This window comes from Octodon degus, unplaced genomic scaffold (assembly GCF_000260255.1).
Source record: "Octodon degus isolate 3935 unplaced genomic scaffold, OctDeg1.0 scaffold00263, whole genome shotgun sequence".
NCBI lineage: Eukaryota > Metazoa > Chordata > Mammalia > Rodentia > Octodontidae > Octodon > Octodon degus.
Window position 1 is genome coordinate 929,763 of NW_004524839.1, and position 21,106 is coordinate 950,868.

Below are 21,106 nucleotides of genomic sequence, written 5' to 3' on the forward strand. Positions count from 1 at the left end.
CTCTTTTACAATATCTGTTGTACATTTTGGATCTTATTTACTCTTTCAGTTCCTTACCCTAGGGAGGGAGACAATACAATATTTACATATTTGTGTCTTGTTCATTTCACTTGTGAGTATGGTCTCTAGTTGCATCCATTTACCTATAAATGTCTCAAGTTTATCCTTCTTTATGGCCAAGTAATATTCCATTATATAAAAAGACTATCTTTTTTATCCATCCATCGGTTGATAGGCATTTGAGTTCTTTCCAAGATCTAGCTATTACAAATTGTATTGTTATAAACATGGCTACACATATATTGCTGTGATGTGATGTTTTTAATTCTTTTGGGAAGATGCCCAGAAAGGGAATAGCTGGGTCAAATGGGACTTTCAAGCCAGGGTTTTTGAGGGGTCTCTACACTGATTTCCACAGTGATTTTACAAGTCTACGCTCCTACTAACAGTGGAGAAGGGTTCTTTTGTCCCCTTAGCCCCTCCAGAATTTGACATTGGTTGATTTCTTGATTCTAGCCATTCCTTGTGGGGTAAGATACAACAAAAAGTGTTGTTTTACTTTGCAACTCTCAAGTGACCAGTGATGTTGAGCAGTATTTCCCACAGTTATTTACTGTCTGTATTTCTTCACCTGAGAAGTGGGTCTTCACCGCAGATGCCCATTTGTGGATAGGGTCTTTCAAGTTTGAAGGTCTCCTTTTTTCTCTTTTTAGTTCTTTATATGTTCTTGATGGTAATCCTTTGTCTGAGGAACAACTGGCAAACATTTTTTTCCCATCTTGTGGGCTGTCTCTTCACTCTGCTGGCAGTTTCCATTGCTGTGCAAAGGCTTTTGGACAACATGAGATCCCAGTTGTTGATTGTTTGTGATAGTTCCTTTGTAATCTGGTTTTTATTCATAAAGTTTTTGCCTACACCAATTTTTTTCAAGAGTTTTACCTATCCATCAGACATAATGTTTCTATTTTAATACTTAGATCTTTGGTCTATTTCAAATTTAGTTTAGTGGATGGTGAAAGATCCGGGTCCAGTCTTATTCTTCAGCGTGTGCAGAGTCCGTTTTTCTAGTGCCATTTATTAAAGAGGCTGTCTTTCTTCCAGTGAAAGTTTTTAGGACCTCTGTCAAAGATAGGGTGGCTGCATATATCTGGAGTTGTTTCTGCATCTTATAATCTGTTCCATTGATCTTCATGTCTGGGTGTGTGTGTGTGTGTATGAACACTGCACTTTTTATCATAGTAAATTTATATTTTGATTTCATTTTTATTTTAATTTTAATTCAGGGATCATAATGCTTTCTGCCTCATTTCTTGCCTAGAATTGCCTTTGCTATTCTAGATCTCTTCTGATTACACGTGAATATTAGGATTGCTTTCTCAAATTCTGTGAGATATACTATTGGAATTGCATTAAATCTGTCTAACAGTTTTGGAAGTATTGCTATTTTCACTATACTGGTGCTTCTTACCCAAAAGCAAGGAATATCTTTCCATTTTCTACTATCTGCTTCAATCTCCTTTTCCAGAGTATGCAGTTTTCGATGTAGAGGTCTTTTACATCCTTGGTTGGATTGATTCCTAGGTTTTTCTTTCTTTTTCATGCTTTTGTGAAAGACGGTTTTACTTTAATTTTTCTCTCAGTGAGTTTATTGTTCATATACAGGGAGGCTATTGATTTTTGACTGTTAACTTTGTATCCAGTTATATTACTGAATTTATTAGATCTAGCAGTTCTTAGTGGAGTTTTGAGGTTAATTGGTTCTTTTGTATCAGTGTGTTTTGGACTGCAATTAGCCTGTCACATCCTCTAGCTTCTAGTATTTTCACTGTTGTTATTTTCTGGGTATTCTAAAATTTCAGATTAGATTTCCTCTTTTGCTAATCTGGATGATATTTTTCCCCTGTCTGTTTTCTACAGGCTGGAAATTGCTATCTTTTATATTTGTTATTAATTTCCAATGTTATTTTGTTAGAGAACTTTTTAGTACTGCTTCTAGTTTCTGGCTCCATATGTTGTCAATTTTTAAAATATTCCATTAGCCCTTGAGAGCTTTTTTTTTTCATGTATTTAGTGCAGGGTCTACAGAGTCTCACTACACAGATCGGACTCATAGTGATCTTCCTGTTTTCAGCCTCCTAAGTGCTGGAATTACAGGTGTGCACCACCACACCATCTCAATCACTGTCTCAGCGTTCCCTGGGGGCAGGGCCAGCACTACATGCCCAGACTGCTGTGCTCTGCCTAAGGAGACCCTTTAAATCACTGAACTATTTGGCTGGCCCCCAGTTAGCTCTTGAAAAGAAAGTGTAGCCTTTTTGTTTCGTGGCCTTTTTTAGTGTATATTGGTTGTATAGATCAATATGTTTCATTTTGGCACATTTGTACATGGACGTAGCTATTTTGATCATTTTGATCTTAATGTACGTGGGACGCACAATAACTCTAGGCCTCCAACCCTACTGCAAGTGGATTTCTGACTTCCTCCTCCCCTACCTCTGCTGAGCTAGGTTCCTAGTTCTTACCCCGTCTATTTCCCATAAGCCTCCTGCTATGCCCATGAGGTGAGACTTCCTATCATAGCCCGGTTGCCTAGTTACTCGTGCCTTTTACCCACAGACGTCATTTCCCTATGCCTCCACTATATATACCCAGCTCCTCCCCTAAATAAAACGAGACTTGATCAGAATCCTGTCTTGTCTCCATTTCTCGAGTCTGCTGTCCTTTGTCCCCTCTTCAATTCCCCGCTCCTCCCCCAGGTGACCTTCGTTGACTGACCCGCTGGTTCGAGACAAATGTATGAAGAAATTTATATTTGTTCATTATCTTAGTTTTCAACCAGCACAGTCTGTAATCAATTGAAATAGGGTTACATTTTATTTTTTGCTTTTCCCTGCTATACATTTTGCTTTATTAATTTTGATGTGTTGCTTTGGTATATAAAGTTTCAGAGTAGGTATATCACAATCTGTGTCTTATTTATTGCTTTTTTCTTTCTGAAATATTTTTATAAGGGGAATATCATACTTTGTTAAAATTTTGTGCATATATATATATATATATATATATATATAACAAATATTCATCAAAGACCTACTGTGCATTAGTCACTAGACCAATTGGATAAGCAAGATCCTTACCCTTGTGAAACCTACATTTCAAAGAGTAGAACACAAAACATGTAAAAATAGACCTATGATATAATATCAGAGAAGGAGAAAATGCTCAGAGAAAAGCCAAGTAGACTAACAATAATTAAGAAGTAATCACTATGTTAGATAGGCTAATCAGGAAAGACCTCTCTGCCTCGCATACATTTATTATCCTTTACTTTCCACTCACTACTTTTTGTTTTTACTTTTCCTGAGAACTGTGCCAGGTAGAAGAGTTTACACATTACACATAAAGGATTCTTCTTCCTGAGGAGAGTGTGCACAGGGCATCTATAGGTAGACTAAGACCCATGTGAGAAGAGAGTGGAGATGTCTGAATGTGAATTTCTGATCCATGTGAGTGATGAGCTAGCTTGCAGGGGATCTGAAATAAAGGGAGGAAAGATATTTTACTTTCCATTTTCTCTGTGCTTGGCTACTATTACATATATTAGGGGGCTTGTAGGTTGGCTCAGTTGTTTAAAGTGCCTGCTTGGGTAAATTCGTCAGGCACAGGGGACTGCGGTTCAATCCCCAGCTCCACAAGCTGCACCAGACCTGCCCTTAAGGCAGCCTGAGCTAGTCAAAAAAAATTCCTTCTACTATTACATATATTATTATTTTTATTTTATTGAAAAATTATTAAAAATGGCAAAGAATTTCAAAACAAGGTAGTAGGATATTGACATTGGTTAATATATTGCATATAGTTATCTTCAGAGTAGTTGTTCAGATTGCAAGTTATTGGCGTGCAAAATTGATCAAACAATGAAAGTACAACCCATTCTTTTCAATGAACTAATTGAAATTAGTAGTATAATTATTTTACCTAGTATCTATCTACCCATTTATTTTCCCTTCCTTGTTTTCTCCTTTCACCCACCCCAGCTTATGTTATTTTAAAAGAATTATGCTCAGTAGTCATCATCAACTATTGAGTGAATGTTCTGTGCGATGATCTAACGGAGCCCTTGGAATTTCCTGTCACTGGCGAGGACTTAGCATGATGTTGATTGCTCAGAGGCTACAGCAGGAAACCAGATTTTATGGCTCAGAGGGCTTAACCATTTATATTCTGGAGCAAAAGCAATGTCTTTTAACTTTATTATATAGAAGATTAACATTTTATACATATTTAAATGAACAGGGACTTTTTCCTCGGATGTTTTCTTCCATTACAAGAGAACTTTGCCTCCCAAGTAATAATCTTAAATGTTTCTGATAGTTTTTCTAAGTATATTATATACAAATATATGCTCATAATATTTATATATGTACATACATTGTACATTAAAATTATATGTACATACATCCATCGGTATTGATCCTGAATTTATTTTGATATATAATATAGGGTATAGTGCCAAATAGCACTATTCTACAGTTATCTCAAAAAGATTTCTTGAATACTTTATTTTCTCCTTTTGGAAGATTTATCTGATGTTTTCTATAGACAGTTTGGTTTCTAGACTTTCTATTCTATTAATCAATAACATACTTTTAATTATAATTGTTCTATAACATGCTTAATATTTTTCTTTTCCTCTTCTTTATTTCTTCAATAGCAGAACATTCTTTAATATAATATCCTGCCTGTTCTTGCAAGGTAACTTTAAAAAAATGTATAGTTATAAATTTTATGTTGAGACTACTGATTGGAACTTTATTAGAAGATACTTTAAATCTAAGTAGCAGGTATTTATGAGTGATCTGCTTGATATTTTTCCTACAAGTATGAGAACATAGAAAGTATTTCTATATAATTTGTAATACAGGTTGCATCTAAATAGGCAAGAAGGGGAATGGAGTTGAAGAATGATACAAAAGGGACTATATTATTTTTATTAATAAAATGTATGAAGCATAGATGGCAATGTATTAAAATGTACTAATTTTGACTAGTAGGTGAGAAGATGGGCATTTATTATGGCAATAGCTATACCTTTATAAATATTTTAAATTTCTCCTAATTAAAAATCAGACAAAAATAACAGATAAGGTACAACAGCTGGGCTGTAAACCCCCAAATATAGCACATCTAATCTGAGTGCTATGAACAGACTAGGTCAGTGTGTATGTATCTAGACTTCAGAGTGAGAGAGCTCAAGTTCACATTCTAGCTCTACCAGTAATTAGCCTCATTACCTTAGACAAATTATTTAACCTCTGCTCCAGTTTCCCTAACTATAAAATAAGATGCATATCTACCTCCTAAGGTCATTGCAAAGTTTAAATAAGATATTAAAAGGATTCAAAATAGTTTCTGGTACTTATTATATGCATAATAAGTGTTAGCTATCATTATTATTATTGTGATTATTATTACTGCAACTAGTGTAATTATTACATAAATTCAAATGTTTTATGTTCACTTTAAATTGTATGTAAGGGATGTTATCCAAAATATAGACCCACCTGCAGAGTTCTTTATCTTACACAAACCTCATCTGCTTTTTTACAGGGATATGGCTCATTCCAAGGCCAACTTTTCATGGGCAGCCCCCTTCCATTCCTGCCTAGAGAACCCAGCCCTGGACGTAAGCCACCGTGCAATTTCTTCTCTTGACCTCCTTGGAGACTTCAAACATACCTTGAAAAAAACAAAAGGAACTTCAGTTTATGAGGAGGAATGCTCACTTCCCTCCATGCCCCACCCACTGCGTAACCGTGCCTTCTCAGAGAGTCACATCAGTTTGGAGCCTCAGAACACCCGTTCTTGGGTGCAGCATCGGAGGGAGCTCGTTACCAAAGGTGATGAAACACAGTCTGATCCTGTTGTAGTCAGGAAGAAGGCGTTTCCTCCTCCTCGTCCTCCTCCTCCCAACTGGGAAAAGTACAGGCTCTTCCGGGAAGCCCAACAGCAAAAGCAGCAGCAGCAGCAGCAGCAGCAGCAGCAGCAGCAGCAGCAGCAGCAGCAGCAACAGCAGCAGCAGCAGCAGCAGCAGCAGCAGCAGCAGCAGCAGCAGAAACAACAACAACAACAACAGCAGCAGCAGCAGCAGCAGCAGCAGAAGCAGCAGAAGCAGCAGAAGCAGCAGCAGCAGCAAAAAGAGGAAGAAGAAGAAGATGAAGAGGAACAGGAAGAGGAGGGAGAAGAGGAGTTGCCACCTCAGTATTTTAGCTCAGAAACTATTGGTTTCTGTGCTCTCAATCCTAAAGAGGTCCTTGAGCAGCCACAACCTCTGAGCCTTGACCACCTGGAGGCCTCAAGACAGGGCTCACAAAGCCCATCAGACCAAGAGTCTTTTGCTGTCCATTCTAGTGATTTCCTGCCTCCAATAAGGAGCCACCTGGGATCTCAAAGCGAGCAGGCACAGCCCCCTTGCTATTATGGCATGGGTGGACTTTGGAGGACTTCAGAACAGGAACATACTGATTCCTCCAAGTAAGTGTTTGTGACAGACACACTGAATATCTAGGCAGCAGGAGATCACTATTTACTAGCTGCCTGACTTCGGGCTGTTAAATCACTCCTAAGCACAGGATTCTTACGTGGTAATACGTATTCTGCATGGTTGTTGTGAATATAATCTATGCAAAGAACAAAACTACATGCTTAGCATATAGTAGATGCTCAGTAAATGGAAATTGTCAATGTTCTTATCCTTACATATCATCATTATAATAGTGTTATTTTTCAGTTTTTCTTGAAGGTATGTATCAATAACGAGTTCTTGACCCCAGAAGTGTAAGCTTATCAAACCCATTTTACTTGTACTGGTCTCTATTAGAAACCTAGTTTATGTAGTCTTTCCTGGCAACCTAGTTTGCCAATCTTCTCTCAGCTAAGTAACATGGGCCTCTAAACTGTCCCAGCTCAGCATCAAAGATATTCCTAAAAGCAGTTGTTTTTGCCCTGACAATTCCTTGAAATAGCTAACATCAATCTTTATCTCTTTTACTTTTGCCCCCTCATTGGTTCGCTGCCTCTGCATTTCACAGAGAGGTCAAAGCAAGACATCTGGCATGACAGTGCAGGTCTTTGTAACTTGGCTGTGCCAGTGCTTCTGTGAACCTTCTCGAGCACAATGCCTGGTTGTCATTTTTACCCCGGAGCAAAACCTCCAGACTACCATTCCTTAGTGCTTTGGTCTCATCTCTGCTTTCCCTTCTGCAGAGAGCTACCCCTATTCTCTATTGGGGCTGAGAGCAACAAACAGGGGTCTGTCTTCTAAGTGTTTTCTTTAAACCCTTTTAAAACAAAGTTGCCTGAGGCTTTGTTGCTATTAGAAGTACTTTGTTGTTGTGTACATTACTGACAGGCAAATCTTATTACCTGACTATCTGTACCAGATCAAACAATTTTACCGTATGAGGTGCCACAAGCCTCTTTGAGACAAGATTTGGTTTGTATTTCAGTCTGGCCTTGAACTCACTATGTATCTCAAGCTGTCATCAGACTCACAGTTATCCTCCTGCCTCAGCCTCCCAAGTGTTGGAATTATAGGTCTGTGATACCACATCCAGCTGCCACAAAGTTTGAAAGCATTTTCAGGGCCTACCTTCCAAGTATTGTGACAGTACTTTACCAGATTACGTATAGCTGATTCTCAAGCTGTCTGAAATCACTCTGAGAACCATTCTTATTTGTGAAAAAAATGCAATGTTTTGTTAGAAAATGTTTTATGGAAAGTAACTATGATTGTTATGCATCACAGATAGAAGGGAAAGTGGCCAGGCACATATTAGATACTTAACTAATATTTCAGAAGAAAAAATGTATAAATGGGTGAATAAATGAGTGAATGAAAATTTATTAAGCATTTATTGTGTGCTAGACACTGCTAGGAATTTTATATCTATTATTTTATTTAGTGCTCCCAGCACTCCTGTTGGCCATTATTATTTCCTTTGGCAGTTGAAGAAACTAAAGTTTAACAAACAAAAAGGACTACCTTATTCAATGTTAAACCTCAAGGATTCAAAACTAGACATGATTCTCTATCCTTTGATTTTCTTTCCTTCTTCAAGAGACGTTCTCACAGCATATCTGTTCTTCCAATGGACCAGGTCTTCAGGAAACATTTCTGCTATAGGATCACATCAGAGGTCTCAGTTATGGGCCCTGAACCTCCCTTCTTTATGTCCCTCCATCCATCTTTGCATGCTGGCCACAAGAAGGAAATTACTATTGTTAGAGAGCTTGTTAGCTGCTCCAGAGATTATTTTAATAGCAAGAAGATGTGAGAAAAAGTGTTTACAAAGACTCTGGCTTCTGCCTAAAAAATCAATTATAGTCACTTGAGTGATAGGGATTTAAAGATCAACATCATTCCCAACATAGCTAACATTTTTACCAATTATGGGCTATATATTGTTCTAAGCATTTTCATGGATAGTGTCTGATATAACAATGGTTCAACTTAGAACTTTTCTTTTACTTTATCCACATAGTACAAAAGCAGTATACATTCTTCAAAAGCCATACTTCCAGTTTTGCATTTTGATATTTTCCTTGCCTAAAGAATGAATTATAGAACAGTACTCTCCCAGGACACCAGGTAGCAGCAGCAGACACATCTCCCAGGCAGCCACATGATCTTAAGAGGAACAGTGTATTCTGTTACTAAGCTGTGATGTTTGGTAGGTTAGCTGTACTCAATATTTTTCAAATCATGATATTTTCATCTTATGGTGGCTTTATTGGGATATACCTCCACTGTAAGTTGAGGGCCATTTGTATTAATGGAATCTCCATAATGAACCTGTGGAATAGTTCTATTTATTATCCTCCATGTTTTAGACAAGAAAAAGTAAGGTCAAAGGACAAAGTGTAACTTTATCATAGGATCACAGGCAACAAGAACCCAGGTAGTCTGATTCATTATGCCTACACATTGTGTCACAGTCTCTGGGACCTTAAATAACATTCTATTGTATACCCTAGATGTGTACACAACTGGAAGACACAACTTTATTACTCTGTAAAGAGGAATGGTGTTAGGGGTAGGTATATGTATAATATTTTAAACCTAAAATGCAAACAAAGACTTCCAAATTTCATCCAACTTAAGTAGCAACATAATGTTTAAAGTACATATATAACTAGGATAGCAGAATTTTAAATTATTGTTCAAATCTAATAACTGATCAAGTATAGGTGTAGCTTGCTTTATGGGTTGTATGTACTTCTTGTCAGTGCACTATGGAAGGACTCTTGACTTTTGCTTTGACATTCACTTTTAAATTCTGCTTGTATTTTCATAAATTTCTTGTGATTGCTTTCCTGTTCATAGTGGTGATAAGGAAAGCACCCTAGAGCATAGTGCCTAGTATGACCCACTACAATATGATGTGCGACTGGGCCTGCTGAGGAACTCAATCTCCAATGGCATCATTTTTCCTTTATAATTTCTGATTCAATCATTCATACATACCATAAATATTTTTCTTGTAGATCAGAATTCACTGAGTTCATATCTTCTTATTCTTCCCAGAATGTTCTTTCTTATCTAATAGATATTCCAGAAAATTCTTTACACCTAAAGTATTATAGGTGTTTTATGTATATCATTTTGTCCCTCTGTTAATATTGCATAATGGCTCAAAGTGCAAACTATGGAGTTGTGTTGCCCAGGTAGAAATTATGTGTGTAAAATATACTAGCTGCGACCCTGGGATAATCACTTTACTTCTTGAAGACTTGTGTTTCTCATCTGCTCAGTGGTTTTGATGAGCATTCAATTAAACATCTATATTCCCAAATCCGTTTGTGTGTTCATGTGCATGCATGCACACACATGCTTATATCTATCATAGGATGGTTTCTAAGACATGACAAGGACTGTGTGAATATCAGCTAGTATTATTTGTCCATCAATGTTAGAAGCTTGAAACCTTACATGTTACATCAATTTACCTAGGATGGGCATGGGATGATGTGTGGTAAATCAGGAGACTGTACAGCATCAATCAAGAAATAGCTGTGGAGCCTTTTAACTGTTGTGTTTAACCTTTATCTAAGAGTTGCATAGAGCTGCAAGAATGACTGAATTTCTCTTATTTTTCCTTTCAAACAACTAGAGCTTAACAGAAGGATAATGACAAAAATAGGTGGAGGGTGAGGGTGGCTGGTACATAAAGAGAATATTAGTTTGGGCTTCTATCTTATATAAACTGAGTGGAACTATTTTTTCTCCATCATTGAAACCTGACATTGTAATATTTCTCTTTGCTGTCTTCTTCCCACCAGATCAGAAATATCCCTGGCAGGAGGATCCAAATCCAAGCCACCATGGAGCCAGAGCTACTTCTTTCCTGAGGAGAAATTCACTGTGATGGGTTGGGGCTCTGAGAAACAACGCCTTGGCCCTGCAGACTTTGGTGAACCCAAGGCAACAAGGTCTGTTGCTATATTTGTCAAGCCTCTATATGTGTCACTGGTTCAATTGTTCCCATTTCATTTTACAACTATGCAGGAGTCTTGTGTCACTGGGTATATGCCAGAAGTAGAAAGGTATTATCTCTTTTTAGGATGAAGTACTACTGTACAGCAGCCGGTCTCAGATGAGCTCATGAGAGGTCACTGACAGGTCCCTGCCACAGGTTCCAAACCCAGCCTCCAACATGGGGATCATAGCTGAGATCATAAGTGACCTCTTTGATCTGGGGAACTTCAGTGGAGGGGCCATTCTAAGCAGAAGTGGCACCAGGAAAGAAGAAATGAGTGTCCAGGAAAGCCATAGGATACCTTTACAAGCAAATCACTTAGATAGACACAGGGTAGGTAGAGGTATGTGGATGGGTAAGAAGAAGGCCAACAAGCTTAGAAGACTGATCACTAAAACCTTAGATGTTTTTCCACCTAGTCCCTCCTTTGGTATTCATACACTGGTATCATGAACCAAGCAGAATTTATGATGAACAGAAGCCTAGAATTTTCATGGCCTGCTATTTTTTTTTTCTGGATTATAATGGGACATTATTGATCAAACCAAATTATCTCTAAAGAAGTCTCTCTGGCTGCTAAATTTGGGGGCATGGAAATAGCCCTCCAGATTCTTGAAGTTTCCCTTTACCAGGCTTCTGGACATCCATGTGACCTGTCTATGTTTGAGTAGTGACAACTGAATCATTATTTTATCATCATGATCAATATTACTATTTTACAACACTTTGATAAGTCAGTGTACTATTTTGCAAATGGGGAAATTAAAGAAGAAAGGTCAGCAACCTCTCAACAAAGGTTCTCAAATGATCACTGTTTCCACAGGCAAGAGTTTCAGCACGTCTCACCCCCTCCAGGAGCTCCAGGAATCCCTACCTCTTATTCAGCTTATTACAATATTTCTGTGGCCAAAGCAGAGCTGCTGAACAAGTTAAAAGACCAACCAGAAATAGCAGAAATTGGCCTGGGTGAGGAGGAAGTTGATTATGAGCTAGCTCAAAAAAAGGTAAACTTTTTGGTATACACTACAGATTTTTGGCATTTGGCTTGAGTGTCTGGAGGGCAATTAGCATCTTTACACCCTCTAGGATGTCTCATTATTGTATTTTCAATATGGAAATGAAAAAGCCTCCCTGAGTTTCTTATAACAAAACTCCAGTCTCTTTAATCCAGCAAGTATATAAGCAGGAGTAGTGATCATCACTGCCTAACTGATCTTTAAATCAACAAGGTCTGTGTGTGTGTGTGTGTGTGTGTGTGTGTGTGTGTGTGTGTGTGTGTTTTGCTCATGATAGGAAAACATTCTACCTACTGAGCTTTGTCATAGTCTGAAAGAGTCACAGTATAATCTTTTTGTGTGTGTGTATGTGATGCTAGAGATTCAAGCCAGGGTCTCATATATGCTAAGCAAGCTCTCTGGAATTGAACTACACCCTTATTTGCGATGATGATGATGATGATGATGATGATGATGATGATGATGATGATGAAAAAGAAGATGATGATGATGGTGATGATGATGATGACGACGACGACGATGATGATGATGATGATGATGATGATGATGATGATTGCTAGGGATGAAGCCCAGGGCTTTCCACATGATAGGCAAGATCTGTTCTGCTGCACTATATGCCCAGTCCTGCAAAGTAGATATTACTAGCCCTTTTATTACCAGTTAAGGGAATTAATTTTCCTAAGGATTACAAACTAAATGATATATCCAGAACTTGAAGTCAAGTAAAATTTCTGCCCTATCATGCTGTCCTTGAGAATTAAGGCAACTTGAAGGTAACTCATCACCCAGGACATAACACTTTCTGACACTGAACTCTAGTTCATAGCATTACTGTTAAACTTTTTTTCCATGTAACATTCTGTAAAGAGAACAGACTGAGTAACGAAAATAAGAAGAAATTATAGGCTGCCATACTTTAGTATTTATTTGCAATGATGGTTACTTATTTTTTATAACTGCCAAATAGATAAGTGGAGATGATATTGTTGTTGTTAACAATCAAGTCTCTCTTTTGTCCTGTGAGTCTGCCTAGCCTAGTTTTCTAATCAAGTTCCTGGAATCACTTTGCCATCCCTGTATTTACCGGTTTTATTTTATAAGCAAATATGGTTACCATGGAAACCTCCAAGGCACATTTTTACTATTTTCTGGATGTATGAACTCAGTGTAAATTGCTCTACTGCCCATGGTGCTCTTGTAGAACATGACCTTTAAGAAAGTGCAGGGCCATTTGAAAACCCTTCTTTCCAATTTTCCATCTGAAGCAAAATGTCAGGGAAAGAATTGGTACCATTGTGGTATTGAAGTTTGGCTGATTCAGATGTTCTTCCTTGGATTCCATGTTCCCTGAGCATAACAGGGGTGCCCATTTTTTGCTGAGAGCCTAACCTTTCTTGGGGCAAACCTAGTAAAGGTCTGACCAGAAAGAGAGAAAGAGAGGGAGAGAGGGAGAGAGCGAGAGAGGGAGAGAGAGAGGGAGGGAGGGAGGGAGGAAGGGAAGGAGAGGGAGAGAGAGAGAGAGAGAGAGAGAGAGAGAGAGAGAGAGAGAGAGACCCAGAAATGGCAAAGCAGAACAGAGATTGGCAGTGACTACATGCAGATTAGGGGAGTTTTTATCTCTGCAGAAAAAATGATAAAGAAGGCCCTAGTTTTAAATAACCCGGGTATAAGACAACTCAGCTCTAGATAGTTCTGTGATGACTCCTCAGCTCTATGGTCTGTATTTTTCCTGGGGCTATAGTTCAAATTGTAGAGGCCAGGTGCTGAGAAACAAAGGACTTTCTTCATTTTCATCCTTCCATCCATCTTTAAAAGAGCCTGGAAACCAGGCTTGATAGCAAATTTTCAGTGTAGATAATTCTTTGTTCCTAGCATTGAGTTTTTTGTCAGAAAGCAAAAGGCAATAACTGGGACTCTCTTGACATATAGTTATGCTTCCTTATTTATGTCACTGGTACTTAAATCCTAATGGATTTGGAAATTTTTGCCCAACGCAGACCTGTTATACTTCAGGCTTTGGTTATGATGATCTCTGACTTTTAAACAGTTCTAAAATATGACAGTAGGCCCAAGAACACAGATGAAGCTCTGTTAATCTTGGTCACCTTGTGCATCTCTAAATAAACTACTAGGAAAGAACACAATCTAGAAAGCTACAAGCCTGTGGTCCCAGAGTGCCTGAGATAGAATAATGATAAATACTGAAGCGTACTTCTATTAATTACTCTATGAAATTGGCAGTATTGTTATCTATTTTCTAATTCTAGAATACTTTAGAACCTAGGAAACAAAGCAATCATTGAGAGAATGTTTCCAGAGGAGGACTTCCTATAAGAAAGATGAGGGCAGATCTATGACCTGAAGAAAGAATAGGAATAGGCAAAGTGAAGAAAGAGAATAAGAGCAGATTAACTGCAGAAATAACAGTAGCATTTAAGCACTTATTCTGTGCTCTTCTGAATATTTTACTATTCACATGCATTATGTCATTGAATCATTACCACCCAATGCAATAGGTACTTCAGTTATCCCCTTTTCTTCTGTAGATAAAGAATGAAGCTCAATAAAGTCAAATCATCCAAGGTCCCAAAGTGAGGAAGTACTGCAAAACAAGTCATTATGCCTCCAATATTTTCAGTAATCCAAAGACCTTAAGAGGTAAACTAAGTGGGCAAAAACCTAGTACAGTGCCCTGAACATATGAGGTACTTATATGGATTGAAGAAAAATGAAAATGAATAAAGTGATAACGTGTTTAATAACAAATGTTTTTCCAACCTAGGATCTCAGAAGAACTCTAGTCCCAATTTATTATATAGTCTTAGCAAGTACTCAATTGCATTTGTCAAGTAAGACTTAGCCTATTTATCTAATTACAGAAAGTTTTGTGGTGATATGGACATGACTGTTAAACAAGGAGAAAAGGTACCTGCCCCAAATTGGAATTGTTCACAACCTCAAAGGATTCCTGTTTCCAATGAATAGGGTAGAGCCTACCATCTGTTACTTGGATCCCAAAACACAAGTTGGAGCTATTAATCATTTTCTGTTGGTCTCCATGCTCATTCTTTTCCTTCCCTTATTTAACTTTCCTAGATACAGCTTATTGAAAGCATTGGTCGAAAACTTTGTGTCCTAAAGGAGGCCCAGCGAGGGCTGTTGGAGGACATCAGTGCCAATTCGGCTCTTGGAGAGGAGGTGGAGACTAATTTAAAAGCCGTCTGCAAATCCAATGAATTTGAAAAATATCGCTTGTTTGTTGGGGATCTGGATAAAGTGGTTAACCTGTTGTTGTCACTCTCTGGACGACTGGCACGGGTGGAGAATGCTCTTAACAGCATCGCCTCGGAGGCCAACCAGGAAAAGGTAGAGTTGTGTTCTCCATGAGTGTGGATGGAGGGTATTGCCATCTATTTTATTTCTCAAGACTCTTTCTTTAAGGTTGGGCTATAGTGCAAGGCAGAAGAGCATAGTGCTGAGTGTGAATATTCGCTTCCAGGTACCCTGAAATTCTGGCTCTACTATTTATTAGCTGTGTGACTATGGGCAACTTACTTAACATTACACTATCTTAATCTCTTCATCTGTAAAATGAGATGGGCAAACTACCTGCCTCATGGGCAGTAGGAATAAAGGAATAAAGTGATAAACCACGTGTATTACTTAAAACAGGGCCCAGCTTTGAGGTCGTAGCTCCGTAGTAGAGCATTGCCTAGCACACACAGGGCCTTGAGTTCCATCCCGAGTTATAGAAACAAGAACAGGACCTAGAAGAGGGTAAGTACTGAATCACTGCTAGCTGCCAGTATAATGGTGGTGGTGGTGGTGGTGGTGGAGGTGATAGTGGCAGCAGCAGCAGCAGCAGCAGCAGCAGCAGCAGCAGCAGCAGTTTTGCCTCACTCTCTCTAGAGCTGAGATGAAATGTTTCATGGGAACACTCAGTTTCACAGACTGGCTCGTGCTGCATCCATCCTGAACCAAACTGCCTTACATTTCCCTATAGAAATAGCTTTGAGTCCACAATAAGAGTCACATCTGCATATGTATATATGTACACAGATACATACTCTCACACATGTCCACTTCCACAGAAACACATACCACATGGAAAACATGGTCACATTTATTGTTGTTTCCCAGATTAAAGCGGCAAAACTAGCTGCATACCAAACCCAGTAGTGGTCCACAGAGGAAAGGCAGGCAACCTTAGAGATGGAGGAAGGAGATGGCACTTCCCTTTGCATAGAAATGTGGTCAAATTTATGCTTCCTCAACTGCAAGAAAGGCTTTTCCCAAGGAGGTATATTTTACAACAGGACATCTAGGACTAATCAGTTAGCAGAATGGGCCTGCCTACCTGTTGAGACAGTGCTAAGCATATGCCTAGTAATCAGTATGGTCATTAATCACTCCACTGTTTCCCCAGTTGGTGCTGATGGAGAAGAAGCAGCAGCTGACAGGCCAATTGGCAGATGCCAAGGAGCTAAAGGAGCATGTGGATCGTCGGGAGAAGTTGGTGTTTGACATGGTCTCCCGCTACCTGCCTCAGGACCAGCTCCAGGATTACCAGCACTTTGTCAAGATGAAATCTGCTCTCATCATTGAACAGAGAGAATTGGAGGAAAAGATCAAGCTTGGAGAAGAGCAGCTCAAATGTCTCAGGGAAAGCCTATTCCTGGGGCCCAGCAATTTCTAAATCACCAGCAGTCCATACACCATCCCTGACCAGCAACAGTGAGAATTGCTTTCATCTTTAGTAGAAGTTTGCTGGCAAGTAGACAGCAATTAGCAGTTTTTCCAGCCCTATTTCCCTGGATGTCTCTCATTTCTACTTCCCTAGCAGTGGTTCCAACCAGCAAGAATACCCTTAGGAGGTACCAAGCTTCTACCTTAGGTAGTTACAGCAAGGTGTGATTGTGCAAGTGTGCTCTCCTTCCTATAGTGCATATGGGCAAGCATCCTCTGCCCAAAGAACCAAAAAACTGCCCTTTTTCTTCGTTATACTAGGATACCAAAGACATCTTGAACTCTCAACCCACCCACACCATAATTAAGAATCAGAGAAACGATCAGCTCCTTTCTACTCCAGGGCTTGTGGCCCAGCCATTTGCTGTGGAGATCTCGCTGTCTTGAGGGCATTCATTTACCACCAATTTCAGGAACTCACTTAAACTTTGCAGTGGGAAGCACAAAAGAAGTATTACACACCAGAGAATGTGAGTGAAGGCTGGGTATCTCCAGGTGACTCTCAGGAAAAAGCCAGGCTTAAACAAGTTGGTTCAACTTCTACTTTCCCCAGTAGCTAGTTGACAGGAAAGAAACCTGCTTTCAGCCTTGGCTAGTGTGGCCTCCTCCTCTGCTAAGACTTTGGGTCTGCCACCTTTAGTTCATCTGGCTCGTGCATTGTTGGGAGTTAAAGATACCCACCCCAGTGCTTCACACTATGGGCCCTTAATAACTCTGCTATTGCTGACTTCAGGATATAGATTTCATTATTCGTGGGGAAGTTATTATATTTTAAATGGCCTCTTAATTTTATTTATTTTAATGTTTTGATTGATTTTTTTTCCTTTTTAAGTAGGAAGATGAGAAGAGGAAAGTTGGAGAGGGAAAAGTTAACCAAGGAAAGCAATTTTTGCTGATCAGCCTGAATCCTCCATGGCTAGGTAGGCATGTGCTGAAGCATTCAGGCCTTTCCACTAGAGCTACAAGTGCTGAAGAAAGGTTTTCTCCCCTTGAGTTTATAGCTTCCCTATTGGCCAGGCTGCTTGTTTCTCTTAAAATCTGGATGACTGTGAGGTTACTATTCCACAGCAGTGTTAAACTTTTTTTAAGCCAAAGAAATCTCCTGAAACTGACATAAGTCACCTATTTCCTAATGACTCCAGGCCACAAGTGAGTGGAGATATATTCAGGACACACTTCTCTAATAACTGCTTTACAGACTATGGCCTGGCTCAGGGAAACAGACCTTTGGGAGCTGGGAGCCATAACCAGGACCAGCTCCCCAGGGAAACTATGATCCAGCCTTCATTTTGGCATACAGCATCCCCCGCCTTAGCTTGAAGGATATGTTTCAAGACCCTCAGGGGGACACCAGAAAACATATATACACTGTGCCTTTTCTTACATGATCTGTAGCAATGCCACATATATCTGGAGTTAATCTGCATTCCCATGTTCTATGTTCTGGTTTTTCTTTTGGTTTACTACTCTTGTGCTTTGGGGTTATTATTAAGTAAACATAGGGTTACTTGGACACAAGCACTGTCCTCTGCAATACTTCAACAGCCAATCTGATAACTGAGATTCCTACTAAGTAACAAAAGGGTGGGTAACCTACATGATTTGGATACACTGGACAAAGGGAAGATTCATGTCTCAGATGGGATGGAGCAGAATGGAACTAGATTTCATCATGCTACTCAGAATGGCACATAATTTAACGCTTATGAGTTGTTTATGCCTGAAATTTTTCATGTATTCATTTTGGACCATGGTTGACCACAGATAACTGAAATTGCACAAAGTGGAGTTGCAGATAAGGGGAGACTACTATACAAAGAATCCAAGCTACTGTTCTTGCCCAGGCCCTGACTGGTAACCAGATTGTATCCTCCTCAGTTGGGCAATGGCAGGACAGGAATTCTAACCAAATCCTACCCCATTGCCTGGCTCAATTCTCTGTAACTTGCTGACTGATGTCAACCTTTCATCTTACACAGCCCACCTAAGCCCAGCTTAGCAAAGTCCTGACATCTCTTCTGCTTGGAGGTTAACTGTAGTAATGGAGGTACCTCATTCAACCAAAGAAATCACCAAGGAACTTTGCTGCTGCTACAATGATTAGTCACTGTCTTCCATTTCCTTTTCACTGTATGTGAAAACAATGGGAGAATCTTAGCCAGAAGAGTGGGGTGGGGGGAGACCCTTTATGTGGGGCCCTGGCTATGCTTAGTACTGCTGCCAGTGGCAAGAAGCACTGTTAGTGTCAGTCTTGCCATTCTGCCCTCCAGTGGAAAATTCTGTCCTTCTCAGGAAGGATGACGGCTTAATGGTCGTGTTTACCTAACTGAAGATTAAAGAGGTGGGAGATGGGCTTTGAATAAATGTCATAGTTGCTATCATTTTAAAAACATGCTTTAGAAACAAACAAAAAGCAGGTTGAAATGTCTTATACTGGAGGGCGCATGAGGCCAATGCATTCCAGCATTCTAACTTTTTAAAAAGCAGAATAAATTTTAGAGAATATGGGGATGTGGAAAAGAATGATCATTTACCTGGGTACTATGATCACAGTCTGGATTTTCCTAAGCCATGTTAAACTAGTTATACCTAAGGTATGTGATACCAAAATACGATGAACTGTCATTATTGTCCCTCATCTCACTTCAAATTAGTTTCCATAATTGGAATCAGGATACAAAGATACTGATTTTCACATAGAAAGACAGTTTCCAAACCTCTTAAAAATTTAACCCCCAAACTATACTGAGCAGTGATACCTTGTAAACAAAGGTGAACTGCTGTACAAAGTTTCTGGAACTACTTCTTTCTCCCCTATACTCAATTTCTGGTCTATCCCTCTTCCAAGGCTTTTGAGGGGGTAGAAGTTTGAAAGACAGGTCCATAGACCTTACCAAAGACAGTTACTGGTCTTAACATGTACTCTTCCTTCAAATAGTTATAGAGGTCTCATAAGGTAAGAGGTAGGCGCAGTGGTCGATAGATAGGAGTCAATACAAGGGTTCCTGTCACATGTCTGCTCCTACTTCCCTCATACCTAAGACTCTGAATAATTGAGTGGCCCTGAGTCCCACATCCAGTGACTCAACAAGGATATAGAAATAAATGCACAAGGGGAATCCAAGATAATGAAACAATGACACTAAAAATAAAAGTCCTAGAAAGGAAGAGCTTAGAAGCAGAGAAAAGGCATGAGGGTGAAAAGATGCAAAGCCTTTTTTATTTTCTTTTTTTGGTGTGTGTATTTAGTACAGGGTCTCATTATGCAGCTCAGACTCATAATGAACCTGCTGCTTTCAGCCTCCCCAGCACTGGGATTACAGGCGTACGCCACCACACCAGGTCTTGGTTGCCAGCTCAGTGTGCCCAGTGGTGGGGCCAGCACAGAATGTGGTGCCTGGGATTGAGCCCCAGTCTCTGCATTTGCCTAAGCAGGTGCTTAGTCCACTGAGCTGTCTCTCTGGCCCCGCAAAGCTTTTTTCCAAGATTAGGTTCAGATTCTATTTTCTATTTAACCTCATGTTAAATGTGCCCCAAGAAAAGTTGCCCAGGGTTACTAGAGTCACATTCTGAGCTGCACCCTCCCTAAAGGTGCTACTCTGCCAGTAGCAGGTCCCAAATGGAAGAAGCTGGGTGATTTTTGGTAACTCAACCACCCATCTAGAACTTTGGCAGCTCCCATTGTCTTTGCCAGAGTTGTCTATGCCAATGGTATTTCTATAACAGCATGTTATATTATTTGAAGATTAGTAGATCTTTAAGGGGGGAACAGGGACAGTTTGTGTAGATAAAGAATCAGTGTTTGTTGTACAACTGTGGGGGGTCATCTATCCCATGTAAAGCTATTATTTTTTCTGAATCTTATTTTTTCTGTATTTGTGTCCTCCACCATTCCCTTCTTGGCTGACATAGATATGCTTGCCAAATTGTCATCAAGGGACATACTTCAATAAAAGGTGCTAAGGACAAAAATAATTGTCTCACATGGTATTTTTTGCTATTTTTTATTGTTATAATTTTCTTTTATTTTGAAGAGTAAAAACAAGAGCAAGAAAAACAAAAACAATGACAAAAACTGGGTAACATAACAAGACATACATTACAGATTTTCAAAACAAGAATATCTGATTAATGATGATATATTATCTATTTTTATCATCAAATCTGTTGCTCAGATTAACAGTATAGCTATGCAAGATGGGACATATGATTGCATATTAGCACATGCTTTCAAAGAAACTTAAATTTTTGTTCTTGTTGTCCTTTATTACCTTTTTAAAAAAATTTAAAGAGAGTATAGTAATAATTAATATGACATTAGAAATGGTACACATTTAGAAGACCAAGATGACAGGTATTTCAAGCATGGTTTTAGTATTACACATTGGTGTTCTCAATGTAGTTGCTTAGTTCACAGATATCAGCATATAGAATTAGTCAAGGTGAGAATTTTACCCATTAACTGCTATTTTCAATACATGCATGGAAATTCTTAGGACAGTTGCCTTAGCCATCTTGTATATATACATGTATGGTTTTGCCCCTACCTTATTTCCTACCTTTTCTCCTTTCTCTCTCTTCATTGTCTAATCCTTAAGTTCTGTTACTTTACATTTAACTGTGTCTATTATATCTTTCAGTTTTTATTTCTTCTTCTGAGTTCTTACACTAAGGAAACAATACGATATTTACGCAGGCCAGTCTGGTTTATTTCACCTATGAGTATAGTTTCAAGTTGAATCCACATACCTATGAAGCCTTTGAGTTTGTTGTTTTACAGCTGAGTATATTCCGTCATATAAAAAC

At 39.1% G+C, this 21,106-nt stretch overlaps 1 protein-coding gene across 1 annotated transcript in view; it reads left to right on the forward strand.

Annotated features, from left to right (window-relative positions):
- Shroom4 (shroom family member 4) overlaps positions 1-18,675 on the forward strand; it is a 346,076-nt gene extending 327,401 nt beyond the window's left edge. The window contains exons 6-11 of the mRNA XM_023706555.1: positions 5,611-6,086; positions 6,198-6,534; positions 10,342-10,491; positions 11,362-11,542; positions 14,651-14,920; positions 15,981-18,675. Coding sequence (XP_023562323.1) covers positions 5,611-6,086; positions 6,198-6,534; positions 10,342-10,491; positions 11,362-11,542; positions 14,651-14,920; positions 15,981-16,250 — 1,684 coding nt within the window. The 3' untranslated portion in view covers positions 16,251-18,675. The remainder of the gene's footprint in view (positions 1-5,610; positions 6,087-6,197; positions 6,535-10,341; positions 10,492-11,361; positions 11,543-14,650; positions 14,921-15,980) is intronic.
- Positions 18,676-21,106: the final 2,431 nt, after the last annotated feature.